This window comes from Ochotona princeps, chromosome 16, assembly GCF_030435755.1.
Source record: "Ochotona princeps isolate mOchPri1 chromosome 16, mOchPri1.hap1, whole genome shotgun sequence".
Taxonomy (NCBI): Eukaryota; Metazoa; Chordata; class Mammalia; order Lagomorpha; family Ochotonidae; genus Ochotona; species Ochotona princeps.
Genome location: NC_080847.1, coordinates 49,122,373 through 49,145,619, shown reverse-complemented (window position 1 = coordinate 49,145,619; position 23,247 = coordinate 49,122,373). Strand labels below are relative to the sequence as shown.

The 23,247-nt window shown below is 56.4% G+C and overlaps 3 protein-coding genes across 6 annotated transcripts; 1 reads left to right on the top strand and 2 right to left on the bottom strand.

The window, feature by feature from the left end:
• On the bottom strand, window positions 1-6,241 carry KCNK6 (potassium two pore domain channel subfamily K member 6). Its single transcript, XM_004595075.2, has 3 exons — window positions 5,830-6,241; window positions 406-801; window positions 1-259 (listed from the first exon to the last, which is right to left on the bottom strand). Exons 1-3 carry the CDS (start codon window positions 6,146-6,148, stop codon window positions 36-38), a joined length of 939 nt encoding a protein of 312 aa, XP_004595132.2. The 5' UTR covers window positions 6,149-6,241; the 3' UTR covers window positions 1-35.
• A 7,078-nt stretch (window positions 6,242-13,319) lies between these two features.
• On the top strand, window positions 13,320-21,640 carry YIF1B (Yip1 interacting factor homolog B, membrane trafficking protein). Of its 4 annotated transcripts, none has more exons than XM_004595074.2 (8): window positions 13,320-13,476; window positions 18,901-19,139; window positions 19,257-19,361; window positions 19,462-19,540; window positions 19,670-19,727; window positions 20,119-20,274; window positions 20,354-20,447; window positions 21,390-21,640. In XM_004595074.2, exons 1-8 carry the CDS (start codon window positions 13,437-13,439, stop codon window positions 21,543-21,545), a joined length of 927 nt encoding a protein of 308 aa, XP_004595131.1. In that variant the 5' UTR covers window positions 13,320-13,436; the 3' UTR covers window positions 21,546-21,640. The 4 variants fall into 4 exon arrangements, with proteins under 4 accessions (XP_004595131.1, XP_004595130.1, XP_058530723.1 ...); XM_004595073.4 differs by having other exon boundaries at window positions 13,339-13,485; XM_058674740.1 differs by having other exon boundaries at window positions 13,459-13,598.
• A 229-nt stretch (window positions 21,641-21,869) lies between these two features.
• On the bottom strand, window positions 21,870-22,748 carry C16H19orf33 (chromosome 16 C19orf33 homolog). Its single transcript, XM_012929812.2, has 4 exons — window positions 22,490-22,748; window positions 22,346-22,404; window positions 22,142-22,204; window positions 21,870-22,014 (listed from the first exon to the last, which is right to left on the bottom strand). The coding sequence occupies exons 2-4, from the start codon at window positions 22,400-22,402 to the stop codon at window positions 21,907-21,909; spliced, it is 228 nt and encodes a 75-aa protein (XP_012785266.1). The 5' UTR covers window positions 22,403-22,404; window positions 22,490-22,748; the 3' UTR covers window positions 21,870-21,906.
• Between the last annotated feature and the right edge of the window lie 499 nt (window positions 22,749-23,247).

Below are 23,247 nucleotides of genomic sequence, written 5' to 3'. Positions count from 1 at the left end.
AGCCAGCCTCCGTCCTAGTGCCTGCCCTCCCAGGGCTACCTGGGGATGGAGGCATAGTCGACGTGGGTGCCGGCAGAGAGTTGCTGGTGTGGCTCTGGCGCGTGGTTCAGGATGTCCACCTGATCATCGTGGTCCTCACTGAGGGTGGCGGGGTTCGGGGCAGGCAGCAGGATGAGCTCGGTGAGGCCATGCAGGTCGGACACGCGGCGGAAGGTTTGCAGTACCAGCACCATGAAGACCAGGCCCAGGAAGAGGTAGACTGGGGAGAGGGTGCGGCAGTGCGCTCAGGGCTCCCACCTGCCAGCCCACCTTATCCCACCCCGGAGTGGGCCTGGTCTCCTTCAACTCCCCTGCCCTGCCCCCTGTGACGGAACTGTAGCCTGCTCTCCCCCCACCCCAGCTCACCTGTGACCAGCACCTTGTAGAGGGCCCGGTAGGGCTGGCCCGGGGCCTCCCCCGGCACGTAGTCCCCCAGGCCGATGGTGGACAGGGAGATGAAGCAGAAGTAGAAAGCGTCCAGGAAGCTCCAGGCTTCCTCCAGGTAGGCGAAGATGGCCGCGGGCAGCAGAAAACAGACGGTCAGGATGACTCCCAGCAGGGCCACCAAGTGCCAGCGGGCCGCCCGCCGGGGCTCCCAGCCCCAGCGCGTCCTCAGCCAAGACACGGGCTTGTGAGTGAGCAGCAGGGACAGGCGCTGGGCCGAGGCGGTCAGCAGCAGCATGGTGGTGGGAACGCCCAGCAGCGCGAAGGCGATGGAGAAGGCTTTGCCCGCGTCGGTCAGTGGCGTCGTGTACCCGTAGCCTGGAAGAAGAGAGAGGTGGGGGAAAGGGTCACTGGAAACCCTTGTGCCCTGAATGGAAACCTAGGCTCATCCCAAACCCGAACTGGGGCTCTGACCAGCCGTCCCCATTCACTTTCCAGGCCCGGTCACCTCGGCTGAGTCCCGGATTCTAGCGTCTTCGCATCGCGTCCCACGTCAATAGCGACACCTGCTGGCTCCACCGTCACACAGCTCCAGAACCCACCTGCGTTTCTTTTCGTTTTATTTTTTTTATTTGTTTTATTTGTTGTTGTTGTTGTTTTTCCCGCCTGCGTTTCCACCACCCCATCCTCTGACCCGGAAACCACAGCGGGAACATCCGAGGCAGGCCTCGTCCCTCCCCTGCTCAGAGCGCTCCCGTGGCTCAGGTCACTCAGGCGCAAGGTCCCCCCCCACAGGGCAGCATGCTTCAGTCTCAAGCCCCCCTAAGGAAGGGAATTCTGTCCCAAGCATAAAACAGAGCAATGTTGGGGAGAAAAAAAGCCAGTCAACAAAGGAAGGGATTGGTTAGATTCCAGGTAGCTGTTTGAGCAAAATCCAAGAGGGGGAACAGCAGTGGCCAGGAGTGAGGGTGTGGGGGCGGGGGAGCCATGCTCAGTGGGGGGAAGATGAGGGGTCCTGGGAGGGCTGATGGGGACAGTCGTGCAGCATGACCAACCTGTGGCACTGCGGTGTGTGCTTGACAAACGGTTACCGTGGAAATTTTTACCTTACCACAATGAAGAAATTTAAGACACACGCAGAAAGATCCTACTGGAGGTTGGCATTCCAACATTTAGACCCCACATCTGCTAGCAGAGCTCGCGGGGCCAGCTGTGCCTGTTGATTCCAGCTAACCTGCACCCTGGGAGGCAGCAGGTGAGGGTTCACGTATTTAGTGGGAGACCTGGATTGGGCTCTGGGATCCTGGCTTCAGCCTGGTTCAGCCCTGGTGCTGCGAGCATTTAGGAAGTGAATGAGCAGGTGGAAAAATCTGTCTCAGTCTCTCTCCCTGTATCTTTGATGGAAGGAAGGAAGGAAGGAAGGAAGGAAGGAAGGAAGGAAGAAAGGGAGGAAAAGGAAAGGAAGAAAGAAAGATAGAAAAGCTCAACTGGCTAATCCTCCGTTTCCAAGCACCAGCATCCCATATGGGAGCCAGTTTCTGTCCTAGCTGCTCCACTTCCCATTCAACTCCCTGCTTGTGGCCTGGGAAAGCAGTCGAGGACAGCCCAAAGCCTTGGGACCCTGCACCCACATGGGAGACCCAGAAGAGGCTCCTGACTCCTGATTTTGGATCTGCTCAGCTCTGGCGATTACAGCCATTTAGGGAGTGAACCAACGAATGAAAGATCTCTTTCTCTCTCTCCTTCTCTCTCTGTAAAGTCTGCCTTTCCAATAAGAATAAACACATCTTTAAACAATTAAATGACAATTCATTCATGAAAACATAGGTGCAATAGCCCAGGGACACCAGGCGGAAGGACAGTGCTTCCTCCCGGGAGCTCAGTGTGGCTGCGACTATTCTCTGTCACATGGAGTGACACAAAAGCATCGGGTGACTGACTTCCAGGAAGGACTCCTCCCTGCCCCCCCCACCTCTCGTGCTGGCGTGGAGTGGCCAGCCTGGAGCCCTAAACGACCTTGGGAAGCAAAGGTGTGCGGTTTGCCAAGGGAGAGCCACACAGCACCGTCCCAAGTCTCTAAAAACTTTGACCATGAGCAAGAAAGCCTTCCATCTTGCTGGACTTGGAGGCGCGGCACCCCAGGATTCCAGTCCTCACTCATGCAGGGCTTTTGGCCGACGCTGACGTACAGCGCATTAAGGCACCGCCTGCCAGGCCGTCATCCCAAGTAGGCTCTGATTTCAAGTCCTCTCTGCTCCACTTCCGATCCAGCTACCTGCTAATGCACCTGGGAAAGCAGCAGTGGTGGATGGCCTAAATATTTGATGATGCTGACACCCACGTAGGAGACCCAAATGGAGATCCTGGCTCCTGCCTTTGGCTTGGCTTGGCCCAGCCCCAACCAACCCCAGCCGTTGCAGCCATTTGGGGAGTGAATCAGTAGAAGGAAGATCCCTCCCCTCTCTGTAACTGTCCTTCAGGCAAATGCATAACTCTTGGGACGGGGCAGTAGGAAGACGTGGGCCTCCAGACAAGGACACTGTGTCTAGTAGCAATTCTGAAGTCATTCCAACAGTTTGGCGGTGCCCCTTAGTTTTATTTCCAGTAACAATCCTAGGACTCCCCTCGATATCTGAGTCCTTGGCTTGCTGCCCTGGAATCTCCTCCTGTGCTTGTCCACCGCTGGCCTCCTGGCTGCCTTTGCTGTGGTCATAGTCAAGTCTGACGTTTGCCCCTCTCCTCCATGACAATAACTTTCCACTTTTAACAGACATCAGGATAATTCTTCTCTGACAACATACACATTAGCCTTACTAGCTGAGGCCATGGGCTGTGGGGCCTCATGGCTTTCACTTAAATATCCCCTCTAGGGCCCGGCGGCATGGCCTAGCGGCTTAAGTACTTGCCTTGAACACTCCGGGATCCCATGTGCCAGGAATCCCGGCAGCTCTACTTCCCATCCAGCTCCCTGCTTGTGGCCTGGGAAAGCAGTCGAGGATGGCCCAAAGCCTTGGGACCCTGCACCCGCGTGGGAGACCCGGAAGAGGTTCCAGGTTCCCGGCTTCGGATCAGCGCAGCACCGGCTGTTGGGGTCACTTGGAGAGTGAATCATCGGATGAAAGATCTTCCTCTCTGTCTCTCCTCTCTGTATATCTGACTTTGTGGTGAAGATAAATAAATCTTTAAAAAACTCCCCTCTATGCTTCCTTGGCTGTGTGATCTTGGATAAGCTGTGTAACTTTTCTGGGCCTCGGTTTCCACTGATTAAACAATAGGGCCAGGGCGTGTCTTTTGGGGAAGGGGTAAGCTGCCATGGGTGAGCCCAGCATCCCATACAAGCCGTGGCTTGAGTTCCCAGCAACTCTGCTTCCGCCCAGTTCCCTGCTGACACAAGTGGGCAAAGCAGCAAGAGGTGGTCCCAGTGCCCGGACCCCTGCCATCCACATGGGTAATCTGACAGACCTCCAGTTCCTGGCCCGGCCCGGTCCAGCCTTGGCTGCTGCGGCCATGAACGGAAGATCTATCTCCCTTTCTGTAACTTCGTCTTCCAAATAAATATTAAGAAAAAAGTTAAGAGCCAATCGTGGGACCTACCTCCCAAGTCTTTCTGTTGGGGAAACGAACTAAAGCCAGCAAGCGCTCCATCCTCCTTCCGGCTACTATGAACAATGCTGTGCAGGAGGCAGTGAGATCACACCCATTTCACACATGACGGAGGAGGAGGTGGAGGGCAAGAGACCAACAGTGGCCGAGCAAGGACACTGAGCAACCAGGGCCTGCCTGGTGCCAGCTTTCTCTCACCTGCTGTGCCAGTGGTGACTCCTCAGAAGCTAGGACAGGACAGTAGGAGGAGAGCAGAGGGTGGAGGGGGAGGGGGCGGGGCTTGCGGCCCAGAGCGGCCCAGAAGCCTCTTTAGAAGTCCAAAAGCAGGTCTAGCAGGCCCAGGCAGTGTGGGGAAGCACAAGCTCAAGGGGAGGCCGGCTAATTACCAGACAGGGCTGCCAGTGACCACGGCAGCCAGCCTACACAGTGGGGCTCCCCACTGCAGCGCGCCCCACCACCAGGGGACTTACAGAGGTCAGGACTGGCCCTGGCCCAGTCTCCGCCCAGTTCCAAATCCTGAGCAAGAAGACCAAGAGATCATTTGTGGCCGGATGAGGGACTGCAGGCAGGAGAGCCCCAGGGACTTGGACAGGGTTGGACAGGCACCAGCTGGGCCCTGGGGTTCAGACATGGGGGTCCCAGCAGTCAGGATCTTAAAGGACCAGTGTTCCAACGCCTGATTTGGGGCCAGGGGGTCTTAAGTTCACAGGAAAGAGGGACAGGCATGTGAGGGGGTAGCTTCTGGACCACAAATGGGATTGGGAGAGGAGAGTGTGTGTGTGTATGTGTGTGTGTGTGTGTGTGTCACGTACACATGTGCTGGGGGATGAAATGCTCTCAAGGACCACATGGACAGCTCACTCGGGGTCCCTGCCAGGCGGTCCCAGGCGTTGGAGCTCTGCCAGAGGCGGGTAGCAGGATCCAGAGAGTCCCAGCCAGGGGGTCTGGTTTCAACAAAGTCCCAGGGGGTGTCTTTGATTTAGGACACGTTTTACCTGGAGAGGGGATTGTTTAGGGACTGGGGGTACCAGGCCTGGCTGGCAGCTCCGGGCAGATGGGAAGGAGTGTGCTCTAGCTTGGGCCATGGGGGTCCCCTTCACACACACACCGTTAGGCTGGAGAACCGGGACTCCCACCCAAGCCCAGAGGAGGGGGACTGTCTGCTGACAAGAACTACCCGCTCCAGGTCTCCCCAGTACAGGGACATCCAGGGAAGATGGGATCTTGGGCAGGGCTACCTGTTAGGGGCAGCTCAGGTCAGAGATGAGGGGGAGGTCTCAGATGGGGTTCTCCCAGGTCGTGCTGGGAGGGGGTTCCTCTCCAAACAAGGTCTACAGTGACAGCAGCTGAGAAGGCTGGAGATGCTGGGTCTTGGTGGGGGGACCCCCAAGGCCAGCTGGAGGTTGGGTGGGGTTCCCAAGTGGTGGCCTCGAGGGACAGATATCAGCAGGCCAGCGGACATGGTAGAGCGGATGATTGGTGTGGCCGGGACACAAGTGCCTAAGTCCCCAGGCGGCTGAGGTCCAGCACCAGGGGTCAGAGGATCACAGGTGACGGGTCTCTGGGGACAGTCCTAGGCACAAAAGAGGGCCCTAGGTCCTTGCCAGATGCACCTTGCCCTATTCCAGTCCCAAGGGGACCAGGGGCTTTCCCTGCCCAGGGGCCCAGTCCTGCGGGCTCCACCCTCCCCAGAGGATCTGAAAGGGGATGACAGCCCAGAAGGTAATGGTATCAGGGTGTGTCAAGAGCAGTCCCTAAGGCCCCGATGGTCGCTGGCCTGGCGGCAGGGGACGGCTCACGTACCCACAGTGGTGACCAGCGTGCTGGCGAAGAAGAGGGCCGAGGCAAAGTCCCAGGAGGGGTCCGAGGCGTTGACCCCCGAAGCGTTGGAGAACACCGTGCGCCCCAGCCGGCCGGCCGCCAGCACTCGCTCCACGAAAGCGTCCAGGGCGGGCGCCGCCACACAGGGGCTGCGGCGCAGCAGCTGCTCCCGCAGTGTCCCCAGCTCGGCGCGGAGCCGCGCTTCTTGCGGCCCCTCCAGCCGTGCCACCAGCAGCGCGCCAAGCACTAGGTACACGGCGTAGGCGGCCAGGGCGCCGGCCAGCAGCGCGCCCCGCCGCATGGCGCCGGCTGAGCCCGGCTCCCGCACCGACCCGCCGGCCCGCCGCCCGGCTGACGTGGCCCGCGCCCCCGACGGCCCGGCCCCCGCTTTCAGTTCCGGGAGTGCTCGCGGCGAGGTCTCTGAAGCCCCGAAGAGGAAGAGGAAAAGGGGGAGGAGCGGGGGTGGAGGACCGCCCTGCGACTGGGAAACTGAGGCACGCCCAACCGCCAGGTGTTCATCGCGGGCAGGGAGGGTGGAGCCTGGCACTGCCCGCACCCGGAGACCAGCAGCTGGAGAAGCAGGGTGATGCCCACCGCTCGGACAGCTGGGGCGGCTGCTAAGGTAGTGTCCTGTTGGTAGGAGGTGGCTGGAGACTCAGAGCCAGCGTTCCTGCGCCCAGGGCGAGAGGGGCTGCTTTCACCCTTCGGGGACACACAGCGTCCGGTGCTCAGGGGCGGGAGGGAGGCTGCTTGGCTAGTTACCATACTGGGGACACAGCAGGACTCCGGGTCCAGGAGAAGAGGCCCGCTTGTCAGCAGAGGCACACCCAGGAGAGAGAGAGAGAGCAAATTTCCGAAAAGAAGAAAAGACAAAGATCTATCTGCTAGTTCGCTCCCCAAATGGCCACAATGGCTGAGCTGAGCTGATCTGAAGCCAGGAGCCAAGAGTTTCTTCTAGGTTTCCCACGTGGAAGCAGGGTCCCAAAGGCTTGGGCCATCCTCTGCTGCTTTCCCAGTCCATGAACAGGTAACTGGATGGGAAGTGGAGTAGCCAGAACATGAACCTGCTCCCATATGGGATGCCAATGTCTGCGGGTAGATGAGCTTGTTGAGCCACCATACCAGCCCCTAAGAGGGAATTTTTCTATCCGTGTCCTTCCACACTGCTCTGTGAAGGAAGGCACCTCTGGCATCCCAGGCACACCTGACTGGTAGGAGAGAGGGGCTTGGGTCCCTGGCTTCTTCCATTTAATAACACTGTGGCGAAGAAGGCAGCAATGCAGTACCAGCATCCCCTGTGGATGCGGGTTCGAGTCCCAGCTGCTCCACTTCTGATCCAGCTCCCTGCTCATACACCCAGGAAAGCATCAGAGCTGACCCAAGCGCTTGGGTCTCTGCACCCAAGGTGGCAGATCCGGCAACAGTTACTGCTTCTGGCTTCTATCTGGCCTGGTCATGACCTTGTGGTCATTAGGGTTGGGGGTGAACCAGTGAACGGAAGACCTCTCTCTGTCTTTTCCTCTGACTCTATATCTCTAGAAGCAGAAATACAAATCTTTGAAAAAAAAAAAAAAACCAACCAGCTGTGGAGTTCTGGGAGTGACTTGGGACTGATAATCCACCAGGTGACACAAGGCCACCAGGAGGGAGCCACAGTGACCACGTGCTCACCATCTACCAGGGCTGTGGCCACATGCACAGGCGCTGAGTCCTTAAACCTTCTAATCAGTCTTCAGGAAGCAGGTGAGAAACTGTGGGCTTTGACGTGGCGCACAGGAGCAGGGACTGCGGCCCAGATGGGCTGCTACCAAGAACACCTGCCTCCCCCGTCGGAGAACTGGCTCTCTCCTGTTTCAGTGCCTTGGGAGGCCACAGATGAGGACCCGAGTGCTTCGGTCCCTGCTAGCCTTGGGGGAGACTGGGAGGACGTTTCTGCCTCTGCTTTTGGCCTGCCCTCGCCTAGCCCTGGCTGTGGCAGGTATTCAGAAAATGAGGTGGCAAACTGAAGGTCTCCCTCTTACCTTATCACTCCATTTTATTTTATTTTTTGTTACTGTTTTGTAAGATTCTACTCATTTATTTATTTTTGATTTATTTATTTTTATTGGACAATCAGATATACAGAGAGGAGGAGAGACAGAGAGGAAGATCTTCCGTCCAGTGATTTACTTTCCAAGTGGCCACAACGGCTAGAGCTGAGCCGATCTGAAGCCAGGTATTCCCTCTGGGTATCCCACGCGGGTGCAGGATTCCAAGGTTTTGGGCCATCTTCCACTGCTTTCACAGGCCCCAAGCAGGGAGCTGGATGGGAAGTGGCGCTACTGGGACAACAACTGGCGCCCATATGAGATCCCAGTGTATAGAAGGCCAGGACCTTAGCTGCTAGGCTACAGCACAGGGCCAACTAAGACTTTATCTATCTATCTATCTTTAAAGAAATGTTTATTTTTATTGCAAAGTCAGATATACAGGAAGGAAGAAAGACAGAGAGGAAGGTCTTCCATCCATTGATTCATTCCCCAAGTGGTCACAACAGCCGGAGTTGAGCCAATCTGAATTCAGGAGCCTCTTTTGGGTCTCTCACATGGGTGCAGGGTCCCAAGGCTTTGGGCCATCCTTGATTGCTTTCCCAGGCCACAGGCAGGGAGCTGGATGGGAAATGGAGCTGCCAAGATTAGAACCAGTGCCCATATGGGATCCTGGTACATGCAAGGTGAGGACTTAAGTTGCTAGGCTAGCGCACCTGGCCCAAGATTTATTTTTATTTGAAAGGTGCATTACGGGGAGATGGAGTGACCAAGAGAAAGATCTTCCATCCACTGATTCACTTCTCAAATGGCTGTAAAGGCCAGAGCTGAGCCAATCCAAAACCAGGAACTTCCTTTCTGTCTACCATGTGGATGCAGGGTCATTTTTATTGGAAAGTCAGACTTACAGAGAGAGGAGAAACAGAAAAAAGATCTTCCATCCACTGGTTCACTCCCCAAGTAGTTGCAATGGATAGAGCTGAGCCAATCTGAAGGCAGGAGCTAGGAGCTTCTTCTTCCAGATCTCCCACATGGGTACAGGGTTCCAAAGTCCTAGACCATCCTCCACTGCTTTTCCAGGTCACAGGAAGGGAGCTATAAGAAAAGCGGAGCAATCAGGACACAAATCAGCATCCATACGGAATCCCAACACACACAAGCAGAGGACTTTAGCCACTAGGCTACTGTGCCGGACCCTGGTTCACTCTCCAAATGGCTGCCACAGTCAGAGCTGAGCTGAAGCCAGGAGCCAGGAGCTTCTTCCAGGTCTCCCACATGGGAGACTAAAGCTTCGGGCCAACCTCTGTTGCTTTCCCACCCACAAGCAGGGAGCTGGTTGGGAAGTGGAGCAGCCAGGACATGAACTGGCACACATGGGATTCAGGCACTTGAAGGCAGAGGATTATCCAATTGAGGCATTACACCTTTTTTTTTTTTAATTGCTAAGTCAGATATACAGAGAGAAGGAGAGGCAGAGAGGAAGATCTTCTGTCTGCTGATTCACTCCCCAAGTGACCACAACGCCCAGTGCTGCACCAATCCGAAGCCAGAGCCAGAAATTTCCTCCAGGTCTCCCACGCAGGTACAGGCTCCCAAGGCTTTGGGTCGTCTTTGACTTTCCCAGGCCACAAACAGGGAGCTGGATGGGAAGTGGGGCCACCAGGATTAGAACTGGCACCCATATGAGATCCCGGCACGTTCAAGGCGAGGACTTTAGCCACTAGGTCACCATGCCGGGCCCTGATAAGAAGTTTATAGTAAATGTTTTGAATTCTGTATCCCCAATTTTCTCGGTGTTTTCCTCAGTTAACTCTGAGTTTGGCAAAGGGTTTTGCTCCTTTGCAGGGGCGTCTTCAGTAACATTCATTGTGCCTCTGTCTCTTCTTTTGCTCTTGGTCATTGTACTTCTGGTTAGCAGATTCTTCTCCTTGAGGCAGGTTTCTAAGCTGTGTCACCACAGATCTACAGCTCGATTTTACTTACTGCAGTTGGCACATGGCTCTTTGTTTGCAATCACTTGTGCCACTCTCTCCAGCAAGTTCTAGGTCTGGGTTCTTATGTTAGTTTTCCACCATGGTCTCTGTAGCCCCAGCTCCTGGCTCACCAGTCTCCACCTCCTGTGACACCATGCTGAGGCTGCACCGTTGTCTGTACAACCTTTCTTCCACTTCCGGTTGGAGTAGGTCCCAGGATTAGGAAGATACCAGGTGTCCTATATAGCTAGGTTGTTGTTGGTGGTGATCTTGCCGGAACCTATTGGCCGTCAGGCCTGAGGGCCACACGGACCTATTTTGACTTGCACAATGCCATAGTCTGTATTATTTTCCTGTGGGAGAAGTGCAATACAATGAGCTCGGCGAGTTCTCACCAAGCTCAGCATATGCGGAGCTCACTGTTGTCCCTTGCAGTCTTAAATTCTTTGTCACACTGTGAGAAATGGCGTCTGATGTGCCACTACTAGAGTTCTTGATCTGCTGGCCTTCAGGTCTGAGGGCTATCAGAACCTGTCTTGGGTGGAACCTGTAGGATGCCACATTGTTGCAGTTCACTGAGCCAGAACTGAGTTCACTCCCAGCTCCATGCAAGCACAGTCCTGCCCCACAGCCCCTGCCTCCTTAAACAAAATGGTACCTGATTAGGTGCTAGGAGGTGGACTGGGCTGTGAAATCCACCCTGTTCCCACACTGCCCATCTGAGATCTGCTGCTCTGTCTCTGCTCTCGGTCAAATCACCTCCAGGGCTCCTGGCAAATGTCCCTTCCCACCTCGTTGCTGGTGGAGTTCAGATTGCCACTTGCTGAATACCACTGGGGTATCAGTTACTGCAACACCACACCGTTGTGTCCGCTGCTTTCCTGTGTCAGTCAGTCTCTGGATACCCCTCTGCTTTTGTTCTGTCCTCTCCTATTTCCTGGAACGTGCCCTCTCTGGTTCACACTGGCTAATATTTCTCCGTCTTTTTAAATATGTCCTTACCCTATTCCGCCATCTTGATTCTCCTTTGTTTTATTTTTTAGGATTTATTAATTTACGTTGGAAAGGCAGGTTACAGAGAGAGAGAGAGAGAGAGATCTTTGACCTATTGGTTTACTCTCCAAATGGTTACAATGGTTAGAGCTGAGACAGTCTGAAATCAGAAGCCAGGAACTTCTTCTGTGTCTCCTACATGGGTGCAGGAGTCCAAGTACTTGGGCCATCCACTGCTGCTTTCCCAGGCTGTAAGATGGGAGCTGGATCAGAAGTGAATCATTCAGGACTCAGCCATAGGGGATTCCAATACCGCAGATAGAGGCTTAGCTTGCTATGCCATAATGCTAGACCTGAAAGGGAGTTTTGTTACTTTTTTTTTTTTTTTTAAAAGCAGGGTCCTGTTGCCTATTTATATATTTTTTTCCACATCAAGGACTGAACCAACTACAGATCAAAAACATAATTGGCAACGAACTTGCATTTGAACTGAACACGTAGAGATTTTGACCCCTTAAACCATGCAGCAGTGCAACGCACTCCCATAGCTTTGACATTGTTGTAGGCATGACGTATCACCCAGAGGCGAGTGAAGGTTTATGGGGGCTGGTGTGGTTTTATGCATGTTCTGTATCAGAGCCTTGAGCAATCTCAGTTGAGGGGATCCTGGCACGACTTCCTTGAAGACACTAGGAGGTGACAGCATCATGCGGTGGACACGAGGCCGGCACAAAGTCAGCTTACTTCCTTTATTCATGTCAAAGAAACGTATTTATTTAATTGAAAGTCAGAATCACAGAGAGAGACAGAGAGATCTTCCATCTGCTGATCCACTTCCTAGACAGCTACATTAGCCATGGCCGGGCCACACCACAGCCAGGAGCTCCTTGCAGTCCTCCCATGTGAGCAGCAGGGGCAGAGCACCTGGGCCATCTCCTGCCTGCTGCCTTTTCCAGGCCTCAGCTGGATAGCAGGTGGCACAGCTGGGACTCTAATTGGTGCCCACAGCAGTTGCCAAGCATCACAGATGGCAGTTTTACCAGCTAAACTTACTAACATTTTTTTTGTAAAGTTAGGGACAGGAGCCCGGCATGATGGCATAATGGTTATGGTCCTCACCTTGAATGCGCCGAGATCCCATATGGGCACTGGTTCTGATTCCGGCAGCTCCACTTCCCATCCAGCTCCCTGCTTGTGACCTGGGAAAGCAGTTGAGGACAGCCCAAATCCTTGGGACCCTGCCCCCGCATGGGAGACCCGGAAAGAAGTTCCTGGCTCCTGGCTTCGGTTCAGCACAGCACTGGCCATTGTGGCCACTTGGGGGGTGAATCAATGGATGGAAGATCTTCCTCTCTGTCTCTCCTCCTCTCTGTATATCTGCCTTTCCAATAAAATACATAAATCTTAAAAAAAAAAGTTAGGGACAGCATTGTAGCAAAGCAGGTTAAGCTGTGGCCTGCGACCTTGGTATTTCATGTGGGCATCTCTCTGTCTAACCTGTAAGCTGTTCCACGTCTGACCCAGCTCCCTGTTGATAAGCCTGGGAAACCAGTGGGAGATGGAAGAAGGCCCAAGAGTCTGGGTCCCTGCACCCCTGAGGAGACCTGAATGAAGCTCCAGGCTCCCTGGTAGTTGTGGGCATTTGGGGGCGTAAGCAGCTCATCTCTCTCCTTCTCTGTCTCATTGTTTCTCCCCTTCTCTATAACTTTGCCTTTCACATAAATAATCTTTAAAAAGTCACAAAACCGATGACTCCTGAAGGAAGTGGGAGGACCGGAGGTGAGGAGTGTATGGCCAGGGGCTTGTGGGGCAGATGAGAAACCACAAGGGAAAGAGGAAGGGACAGCTCTCCCAGTAAGTGCCCAGACAGGAAGGCTGCGAGCCAGTGGGGGGAGGGAGGAAGGCGGGGAATGCCACTGTGTTCTTAGAACTGTATCTAACCTGTTACCTACTAAAAATTAATAGAAAGGGGAAGCCGCAATGACAGGGTCCCGGGCGGCTGACATCCTTCCGCAGTGCTATCTCCAGGCACAAGTCACTTCCACCCTTATCTGTCCGAGATGTGTGGACAGGGCAGAGAGCAGAGCCGCCTGCGGCCGCACCTGCAGCAGCAGCCGGCGTGGCTGCTCCGAGGAAACTCATTTTAAAGAATTTCTCAGAAACTGAGTGCATCTTCGAGGAAACAGCCCCGGTTCTTCTCACCTCACTCTCGGTGTCCACTTCAATATCACACAACCGTATCCGCGTGGCAGCCCCACACAGCGCCGGCCCTGCCCCCGACCCTCGGCCCGCCGGCCCCCGATCCTCTGGCCACCCGAAGCCCGCGCCGGCCTGAAGAAAACTCCATTTCCCAGAGCCCCCTTCGCGACACAGCCTCGGCGACAGCGCCGACGCCCAGGGCCGGCCCCGCCCCCTACCGCTCCCCTGACGTCACCAGACCCTAGACCCCGCCTCTTTATGTAAGCCACCTCCCACTCGCCCTGAGCCACCGTGGGAGGGCGTGGCTTCCACGCCTTCGTGAGGCCTATTGGCTGAGCGTCCGAGGAGGGGCGTGGCTACGGGAGCCCGGTGGGCGCGTTGCGTTCGGCGGGGAAGTATGCACCCGGCAGGCTTGGCGGCGGGGACGCCCCGGCTGCGTAAGTGGCGTACGTGGCCGGCTGAGGGCGCTCGGCGGGTGTGGCGGGGCGGCGGCGGTTGGCGAGGTCAGTGCCGGCCGGAGGTCACGAGCCGCGAGGTGTGCACGGCGCCGGGATGCCAGGTCCGCGCAGGGGGCGTCCGGGGAGCGGTTCTGGAGGAAGTGCCTGAGCGGGAGACGCGGGGCGTGTGCGTTTGTGCGCGGAGAGACGCGGCTTCCATTCATTGAGGCGCGACGGGCCCGTCTTTCCCGGCTGGTCGTCCTGCTATGCGGACCCCTCGTGGCCCTCCGTGAGCGGGGCAGGGCCGGGTAAAGACTGGAGCCTGGACGACGCAGCGGGTCTCCTGCTGGAGGCTGTTGCTGGGAGTGACCGGCGACGCCCTGGTCGGCGCAGTTTGTGCTGGGGCGGGGTGAGGACAGAGACCATCGGGGGGGGTGATGAGGGCCGCTTGCAGAGGGACTGGCCTGCTGGCCCTCCCTTCGCCCCTGTGTGAGGTGCCTGTGCTGGCCCGGGCTGGGGCCCGAGCTGTGCACCTCCGGGAGCTGCCTGCCTGCAGAAGCCGGCTGCTGGAGCTGGTGGTGAGACCAGCTCGGGCAGGGCATCCATGGGGGCGGATGCAGGTGCCATGGGCGTCCAGGGAGAGTCCAGCAATATTGGGGGAAGACAGTGCAGCTCACGATGAGCTGGGTGATGGCAAATGGGAGAGGCGTAGGCGGTCCAGCCCCAGGCCGAGGAAGCAAGCAGACCAGTGAGCCTTGGCTTAGAAGTTGCAGTGTGTGCCCAGAAAGGGATCAAGCAGCGTGGGTTACCATGGGCAGCCTGGAGGGGACGAGGGTGCTGAGTGTGACAGTGCAGAGAAAGGGCTTTCCTCCAGCCCGCCACCTGCACTTGTCATCGGGCCTCCCCCTGCGCTGTGTACTGTTAGGAAGGGAGGAAGGCCTGACACACCAGCACAGCAGCTGTGATTCTGACAGGTGCTGGGCAATGACAGGGCCTGGGGGAGCGGTGTTGGCCAGAGATAGCCACAGTGCCAGGTGTGGGTGAGATGGCTGTGGGCGCCAGGCGGAAAAGGAGGACAAGGGTGGAAAATTAGGCTACACACTTCAAGGAGCAGAGCGCAAGCAATTAGTTGAAAGGGACCTATGGGAGACTGACGGCTGGGTAAAGCCAAGGGTTTGTTTTTTTTTTTTTAGAAAACTTTAGAGATTTATTTATTTTTATTGGAAAGTCAGATATACAGAGAGGAGGAGAGACAGAGAGGAAGATCTTCCATCTGATGATTCACTCCCCAAGTGACCACAACGGTCAGAGCTGCGCCGATCCAAAGCCACGAGCCAGGAACTTTTTTCCGGGTCTCCCATGCGGGGGCAGGGTCCCAAGGCTTTGGGCCGTCCTCCACTGCTTTCCCAGGACACAAGCAGGGAGCTGGATGAGAAGTGGGGCCGCCGGGATTAGAACCAGCGTGTGCAAGGTGAGGACTTTAGCTGCTAGACTACCTTGCCGGGCCCTTTTTAGATAACTTTGGAGGTGGAGTTCTGGCATAGCAGGTAAAGCAACTACCTACAACAGTGGCATCCCATATGGGTGTGGGTTTTTGTTCAGCTCCATAATGACCTAGGGAAGGCAGAGGCAGATGGCCCTAGTATTCAGGCCCCTGCTGCCCACGAGGGAGACCCAAAAGACGCTCCTGGCTCCTGGCGCTAGCCTGCCTCAGCCAGCTGGGAGTGAGCCAGTGCACAGAAGATCTCTGTGACTCAACCTCTCTCTGTAGCTCTGCCCTTCTTTTTCTTCCTCTTTTTTTTTTTTTAATAAAGATTTATTTATTTTATTGGAAAGTCAGGTATACATAGAGGAGAGACAGAGAGGAAGATCTTCCATTTGATGATTCACTCCCCAAGTGACAACGACCTGGGCCTTGATAGTGCAGAGTGGCAGAACCCTAAATACCTCTTAAGAAGGGGGTGACAGGAATGGAAGTGCCCCACACTGAGGTTTCAAGAAGGGGGACCTGCTGGCTGGGAGGGACAGGGTGGGTATTGTGGCACAGTCCTGGAGCTGCTCCTCAGATGCCACCCCACCATATAACAGTCCCAGCTTCTCCACTTTTGATCCCCATTCCTGCTGGGACACCTGTGAAGGCAGCAGATAACGGCCCTAACTTCTGGGCCCTTCTGACCCGCCTGGGAGACCCTAATGAAGCTCCTGGCTCCCAGCTTCTGCCTGTGCCCAGTCCTGGCTATTATATCCATGTGGGGAGTGAAACTGCCAATGAGGCTTTCTCTCTTTCTCATTTTGCCTTCCAAAGACATCACAGACTTGAAGTGGGAAAGGGAAAGAGACATGGTGCTACCGCTTCTTCTGAGACTAATAGAAGAGCTGGGGCTGTGTGCAGTGGCAGGTGCCTGAGCAGGAGGGCCGGGTGCCAGCTCAGAGTGGGTAGTGTGGGCAGCCAGGACTCGAACTGGTGTTCTGAGATGGGATGTCAGCGCCACAAGCAGCAGCCTAACCCAGCTGGCTTGAACGGGGGAGAAAACAGGCACATCCAAACCCCAACCAGGGTTCAGATTCCTTGTGACTGCAGTCGTGCTCGGACCCTGGGAACATCTCAGTAAGCTCAAGAGAGCTTCGGGGGTCGTTGCTGTGGTACAGTGAGTTAAACCTCCACCTGCAATGCCAGCCTGCCCTGAGGGAGTGTCATTTCACCCCCTGCTGCTGCACTTCTGATCCAGCTCCCAGTTAATGCACTGCCGCTGATGTGGGAGAACCGGCTAGAGCTGCAGGCTTGGGTGGCTTCGCCTGCTCTGGGCCTGGGTGTTGTAGCCTTTTGAGGAGTCAATGAGCAAATGACAAGACCTCTCTCTTTCTCTGTAACTCTGCATTTCAAATAAATGAAGAAAATTGATTTCCTTTTTCTAAATCAAAATAAACTTAAAAATGTAAAGTTCTAGGTGAGAACAGCTCTTTGAGTTATTCATTTGATCTCATTTATTTGAAAGGCAGACAGATCATCCACGTGCTGATTCACCCCACTGCTGGCAGCTGCGGAGGCCAGGCCAGGTGGGAGGCCGGGCCAGGTGGAAGGCTGGGTCTCGCACGGACGGCAGGGAGCAAGTGTCTGAACCGCCACCTGCTGCCTCCAGGATGCAAACCAGGAAGAAGCTGGACTTGAGATGGCACTAAGACTTGAACCAAGCACTCCCACATAGGATGCAGGCATCCCAGGCAGTGTGTGACTACTGTGCCAAGTGCCCACTCCTAGACCTAATTTTTAGAGAGGGAGACTTTTCTAGCCACTGATGTATTCCCCGAATGGCCACAACAGGCAGGAGTGGGCAGGTCAAACCCAGGGGTCAGGTACTTGGAGCATCTTCCATTGCTTTCCCAGGCATTGTGTCAGGGAGCTGGGTGGGAGTGGAGCAGCCAGGATGCCAACTAGCACTCTGACATGGGAGGCTGGTGTCTTAAGGCAGCGGCTTGGCCTGCTGCACCACAAGGCCATGGGTGGAATCTTCTTTTTTTTTAAATTTTGATGTTTCTTCCTGTTGTTGAAGTAGTGTAGTGACATCTCATTGGAGGAGATGATATTCTGCCAGCTCTACTTTCAGACCAAGGAGGGTATCCCAATGAAACTGTTGAATTTATCTGGACAATAAGATGCTGGACTCTCCGTATGGTCCATACCCGCAATGAAGGAATCATGACTGGATATGAACTGTACTACTGTAACAATATGGAAGGATTCAATATGGGGGGAGGGCTTTGGAAGGGGCTCGGGGAATCCCAGGGCATATGAAACTGTGTCATAAAATGATATTAAAAAAAAACAGAAAAGATTTATTTTGGGACCCAGCTTGATAGCCTAGCAGCTAAAATCGTCGCCTTGAATGCATTGGGATCCCATATGGATGGATGCTGGTTTGAATCCCAGCAGTCCCACTTCCCATCCAGTTGCTTGCTTGTGGCCCTTGGAAAGCAGCTGAGGACAGCCCAAAGCCTTCAGGACCCTCCACTCACGTGGGAGACTCAGAAGCTCCTGGCTTCTGGCTTCGGATTGGCTCAACTCCAGCTATTGCGGCTGCTTGGGGAGTGAATCGTCGGACGGAAGATCTTCCTCTCTGTCTCTCCTCCTCTCCATATATCTGACTTTGCAATAAAAATAAATAAGTATTAAGAGACCACAACGGCCGGAGCTGTGCTGATCCAAAGCCATGAGCCGGGAACCTCCTCCAGGTCTCCCACGTGGGTGCAGGGTCCCAAGGCTTTGGGCCGTCCTCGACTGCTTTCCCAGGCCACAAGCAGGGAGCTGGATGGGAAGTGGAGCTGCCGGGATTAGAACTGGCGTCTATATGGGATCCCAGCATTTCAAGGTGAGGACTTTAGCCCCTATGCTACTGCGCCAGGCCTAATAAATAAATCTTTAAAAAAAAAATTGTTTTTATTGGAAAGGCAGGCAGATTTACAGAAAGGAGGAGACCTGGAGAGAAAGATCTTCCATCTGTTGGTTCACTCCCCAGGTGAGACCAAAGCAAGGAGCCAGGAGCTTCTTCCAGGTCTTCCACATGGGTGCAGGGTTCCAACGCTTTGGGCTATCCTCGACTGCTTTCCCAGGCCACAAGCAGGGAGCATTGATGGGAAGTGGGGCAACCCGGGATGTGAATTAGTGCCCATATGGGATCCCAGTGCTTGGAAGTTGAGGATTAGCTAGTTGAGCCAACATACTGGCCGTTCTGGATATAATTTGTAATTGTGCATTTCCACAAGATTTCTGAAGTTGCCTGTGTCTGCTGTGGCCATGTTGCTCACTGGTTAGAAGCCAGTCCCTGGTGCAGACGGCAGCCCCACCCACCTGGTCACTAACATGGCTATATGTTTGGGGACATTGTGTGGTCACCTCCTTCATTCATGCCCCCCCCCACTGAGCTCATTTCCGGCGTATCTGGGTCCTCCCTCCCCCAAGACCTCCCACCTTGGCCTGGTCTGCTGACTCCTGCTTCCCCTGTCCCCTTCCCCATCTGCTCTCTGGCAGAAGCCAGCTGTGTGTGTAGTAGGCGGTGCCCAGCACGAGGCCAAGAGGGAGATAATGAGCCAGAGGGAGTGGAGAAGGAGACTGGGATAGAGGCCTTGTTTGCGAGAGGCTCCATACGCATAAAGGACCATATACATAGAGCAGCTGCCATCGTAACTGGATGGATGATGGCAGAGGGGCAGGCAGATATGAACGATGAACAGGTGACGAGTGGGGGTGATTGGGCATGGATGATGATTGAGGGAGGGAGGGAAGTGCAGGGACGCGTGGATGGAGATGACGGATGGAGGACAGCGGAGCCCAGCACAGCCCATCGAAAGCCGCACTCCATGATGTGGCAGGTGTGAGAGGTGAAGCCTCTGCAGGATGCCTGAGCCTTCCCTGTCCTCTCCCTGCAGCCTCAAAACGGAGGATCCCTGTGTCCCAGCCCGGCATGACCGACCCCCACCAGCTCTTTGATGACACGAGCTCAGCCCAGAGTCGGGGCTATGGGCCCCAGCGGGCCCCCGGCAGCCTGGGCTACCCAGCAGCGGCCGCCTCCCCGCAGGCTGCCTTTCTGACTGACCCCATGTCAAACATGGCCATGGCCTATGGAAGCAGCCTGGCCGCTCAGGGCAAGGAGCTGGTGGACAAGAATGTGAGTGGGCCGGGGTAGGGGCAGGGAGGGGTGGTGCTGGCGTGCCCGGGAGGAGACGCCCCAGCCCCCAGCCCCCCTCCCCGGCGTCTCCCTCAGGCCTGAGCGCTCCCTCCCCAGATCGACCGCTTCATCCCCATCACCAAGCTCAAGTATTACTTTGCCGTGGACACCGTGTACGTGGGCAAGAAGCTGGGCCTGCTCGTCTTCCCCTACCTGCACCAGGTCAGCACCGCTCGCGCTGAGGGGGTCAGAGCCTAGGCCCGCAGGTGGGGGGAGGAGCCCCACTGGGGGTCCTGGCTGCTGCCCCCCACTCTGCCCACAGGACTGGGAGGTGCAGTACCAGCAGGACACGCCCGTGGCCCCTCGCTTCGACGTCAACGCTCCAGACCTCTACATTCCAGGTCTCCACTCCTGACCACCTCCCACATCCTCCTTCCTGGGCAGAGGGGCAAGTTGGGGGGCAGAGAAACTGGGTACCTGGAGCCCAGGGTGGCGCCTCCAGCTTGTGTGTGTGTCTGTCTGCCCTACAGCAATGGCTTTCATCACCTACATCCTGGTGGCTGGCCTGGCCCTGGGCACCCAGGACAGGTAAGGGGGGGAGAGGAAGGCAGCACAGGGGTCACAGGGGCTGGGACAGCAGCCTCACCTTTCTCCCACTGGCTCAACACAGAGCCCTGCCTCCTCTTCCTCACTGTCCCCTAAGTAGATGCGCGCACCCCTCTACTGGCTTGTCTGAGATGCTGGCCTGGCCATGTACCCCATTCTCTCCCCAAACCCCACTGTCCACTGATGGCCTGTTCTAGCACCCCTGCCCCCCTCCCAGAAGCACACTCTGGCGCCCCCTCCTAACCAGGCCAGGCACAGCCCCTGTGCTTCCCCGGGGCCCCCCAGCCCTGCCCAGGGTTTGGGCTTAGGTCTGCCAGCGCCATGGCAGCTGCCCAGGCAGGTGAATGAATGACGGCCTGTGGGTGCCCCTCAGGTTCTCCCCGGACCTCCTGGGGCTGCAGGCTAGCTCGGCGCTGGCCTGGCTGGCCCTGGAGGTGCTGGCCATCCTGCTCAGTCTGTACCTGCTCACTGTCAACACTGACCTCACCACCATCGACCTGGTGGCCTTCCTGGGCTACAAATATGTCGGGTGAGTGCCCATCCCCTGCCCGTGGCCAGCCCCAGCTCTCCCTGGGCCTCCTCTCAGCCCGGTCTCCCCCTCTCCTCAGCATGATTGGCGGCGTTATCATGGGCCTGCTCTTTGGGAAGATTGGCTACTACCTGGTGCTGGGCTGGTGCTGTGTGTCCATCTTTGTGTTCATGGTAAGCCAGGGCTCGAGTTGGGGGAGGCTGAGGGCATGAGCCCATACCCCCACAGGCAGGGGGCCCCTGGAGGTATCCGAGCAGAGGACATCCACCGGGACTTTAGACCAGAGCCATCTAACTGAATTTAGGGGCTTAGGATGGCGACCCCAGCCTAGGTGCTCAGGAGGGCCTCCTGAAAGAGGTGTCCAGCCAGGCCCAGGGAATGGGAATGCCCAGCACGCAGACTGTGAACTGGGTTCTGCCCTCACTCCACTCTCCTCACTTGGAGGGCCTTCCTGCCAACCCCCCCGCCCAAGGGATTTTGAGTCTCTGCAGCTGGAGACGGGGTACTTGTTAAGTAATGGGTTCATCAGGCCTGGGCCAGCCCCCAGCATCACCAAAACCTCGGGCAGATCGCTTGCTTGCTTTAAACCGTTTCTGCATTTGTACAGCAAACATACCCATAAGCTTTAATTTTGGTGTCCCATTTTAAAGTTGTAAAATTCATTAAATCTAGTACTTTGGGCTTGTCTTGAAAGATTGTGCCCTGGCCAGCCTTAACCCCAGTTAGAGTCGCCCCCTCCCTCAGGTGGGGGGCCACAGTGAGGCTCCCAGGGCACTAGTGGGCCCACATCATCTGTGGGGTGGACTTTGGGGAGCCAAGCCCCCTCCAAGTCCAGCAGTAGATGCTTGAGGCTGCGGAAGGACAGGGACTTGTCTGGCGTTGCCTGCATAGCACCAGATGCTCCCAAAGGCTCATAAAAAAGAATAAAAAGCCAAATTTAAAATCCATGCCTCTGTGAGGTCCTCCAAAAAGCGCACAGAAGATGACTATTAACGGAAAAACTATGCATGGGTTTCAAACAATCTCTTCCACCAACATCACCTTTTAACTGCCGGTCCTCACGTGCTTTGCCCCCCCACCCAGAGCCTTGACCCAGCTCCCTCCTCCCTACCCAGATCCGGACGCTGCGGCTGAAGATCCTGGCCGAGGCAGCGGCTGAAGGGGTGCCCGTGCGCGGGGCGCGGAACCAGCTGCGCATGTACCTGACCATGGCCGTGGCGGCAGCACAGCCTCTGCTCATGTACTGGCTCACCTTCCACCTGGTGCGGTGAGGGTGCTGAGCGAAACCTCGTCCGCTGCCGCAGCTGCTGCTGCTGCCGCCAGTGCCTGTGCACGCGTGCGGCCGCCACTGTCATCTCCGCCCCGGCCCCGGGGCCGCCCCCGCCTGGAGCCTCCCCACTCCCCTTCCAAGGTGCTGAGAGATGTCCCGCTGCACAGGCTGCGCGTCCGGAGCGCGGCCGCTGCTCCCCAACAATAAACCCAATGGGCAAAGGACTCATCTCCTTGGCTGCGGCGCGGAGGGCGCAGGGCCCAGGACACCCGGCAGGGGGCGGGCCCGGGCCGGACACGGAGGGGCGCACAGGCGGAAGCGGAAAGCAGGGAGAGGTTTTTAATGAACCGGGCTGTGCCTCATCAGTGGGAGGGCTTCTTGCTCTTATCCTTGTTTTTCTTCACCTTGGGTTTCTTGATCTTGCCCGGGGTGCCATCGTGTGGCTTGGGCTTGGAGCCAGCAGCGTGATGCTACGGGGATGAGGACAGTGGGTGGGAGATGGTACTGGGCAGGAAGTGGACGTGGGACCCAAACCCCACCACCCCGCGGTTGGGACTCTGACCTTGATGCCTGGGACGTCGGGGAGCAGTTCCTTACCTTGCCATCCGAGTCCGAGTCGCTGGAGCTGCTGCTGGAGTCCGAGGAGCTGCCATGGCCTTGCTGTGTGGAATGCGACATTGAGGCAAAGAGCCCCTTAACTGCCCCCCACTGATGGGCAGGCAGCTTGATGTATGCCAGAGCCCTAGGGGGCCAAGGTGACCCTCTGCACCCCTTGGAGACATGCCAATTGGGGTGACTTACCTTTGGATGGTGAGGCGCCCCCGGAGGCTTGGGATGACCATGCTTCTTGGGGTCCATGGCTGTGGAGAGAAGTTAGGTTGGGTGATGCAGGGGACCCCTCGCCCCTTCTGCTCCTGCTCCCCTCCACACTCCCCAGGAGCGCACCTGCTTCTGCGGTGGTGCCAGGAGGTCTGGCGAGGTCTGAGCGGCAGGCGCAGAAGCAGCGGGACCTGCCCCGCCCAGGAATACCGGGATGGGGGTGTTGGGGCGCCCCACCCGACCTTTGTCCTGGGCCATTAGCCCTGACTCACTGCCCTTCTCCGGCCCCACCCAGCCCTGCCCCAGTAAGGAATGAGGAAGGTGGGCAGTGGGCAGCCTCCGGGGCTGGCCTTGAGCAGCAGGAGAGGCTCTCTGGGGTTGTGATGGTGGGAGGCCTGGGGCTGTGTGCTCCCACAGGACACTTCTGCGCACGCTGATGGCACCCTCACGCCAGACCCTGTTGCAAGGGTCATTTGTTGTCACTCCCCTCTGTGGCCTTGAGCAGCAGTGTCTAAAGGGTGAGGGACATGGATTTGGAGCCAGCCTAGACTTTGTGTTCTTAAGATTGTTTATTTGAAAGACAATGTGGCAGAAAGGTTTTCATCTGCTGGTACTCTCCAAATGGCCCCAACAGCCAGAGCTGGGCCAGACCTAAGCCAGGGGCTCCATCTGTGTCTCCCACAGGGTGGGGGGTGGCAAGGACTCAAGTCCTTGGGTGGCCCTCTCCGCCTCCCACAGGGAGCACCCTGCTGTTTTTCCTATATCAGCAGGAGGCTGGATCACCAGGGGAGCAGCCAGCCCTTCTTTTTTTTTTTTTTTTTAAGATTTTATTATTATTGGAAAGCCGGATATACAGAGAGGAGGAGAGACAGAGAGGAAGATCT

What these genes read in the sequence shown, in the direction of transcription:
- KCNK6 (XM_004595075.2), bottom strand. Translation starts at nt 6,148, where the DNA reads ATGCGGCGGGGCGCGCTGCTGGCCGGCGCCCTGGCCGCCTACGCCGTG. An exon ending in CACGCTGGTCACCACTGTGG is followed by an intron (nt 802 to 5,829) that starts GTACGTGAGCCG and finishes CTCTTCTTCCAG; the next exon opens with GCTACGGGTACACGACGCCA. An exon ending in CTACAAGGTGCTGGTCACAG is followed by an intron (nt 260 to 405) that starts GTGAGCTGGGGT and finishes CCCTCTCCCCAG; the next exon opens with TCTACCTCTTCCTGGGCCTG.
- YIF1B (XM_004595073.4), top strand. Translation starts at nt 13,437, where the DNA reads ATGCACCCGGCAGGCTTGGCGGCGGGGACGCCCCGGCTGCGTAAGTGG. An exon ending in AGGAGCTGGTGGACAAGAAT is followed by an intron (nt 19,140 to 19,256) that starts GTGAGTGGGCCG and finishes CTCCCTCCCCAG; the next exon opens with ATCGACCGCTTCATCCCCAT. An exon ending in CTGGGCTACAAATATGTCGG is followed by an intron (nt 20,275 to 20,353) that starts GTGAGTGCCCAT and finishes CCCTCTCCTCAG; the next exon opens with CATGATTGGCGGCGTTATCA.
- C16H19orf33 (XM_012929812.2), bottom strand. Translation starts at nt 22,402, where the DNA reads ATGGACCCCAAGAAGCATGGTCATCCCAAGCCTCCGGGGGCGCCTCAC. An exon ending in GGGCGCCTCACCATCCAAAG is followed by an intron (nt 22,205 to 22,345) that starts GTAAGTCACCCC and finishes CATTCCACACAG; the next exon opens with CAAGGCCATGGCAGCTCCTC. An exon ending in ACTCGGACTCGGATGGCAAG is followed by an intron (nt 22,015 to 22,141) that starts GTAAGGAACTGC and finishes TCATCCCCGTAG; the next exon opens with CATCACGCTGCTGGCTCCAA.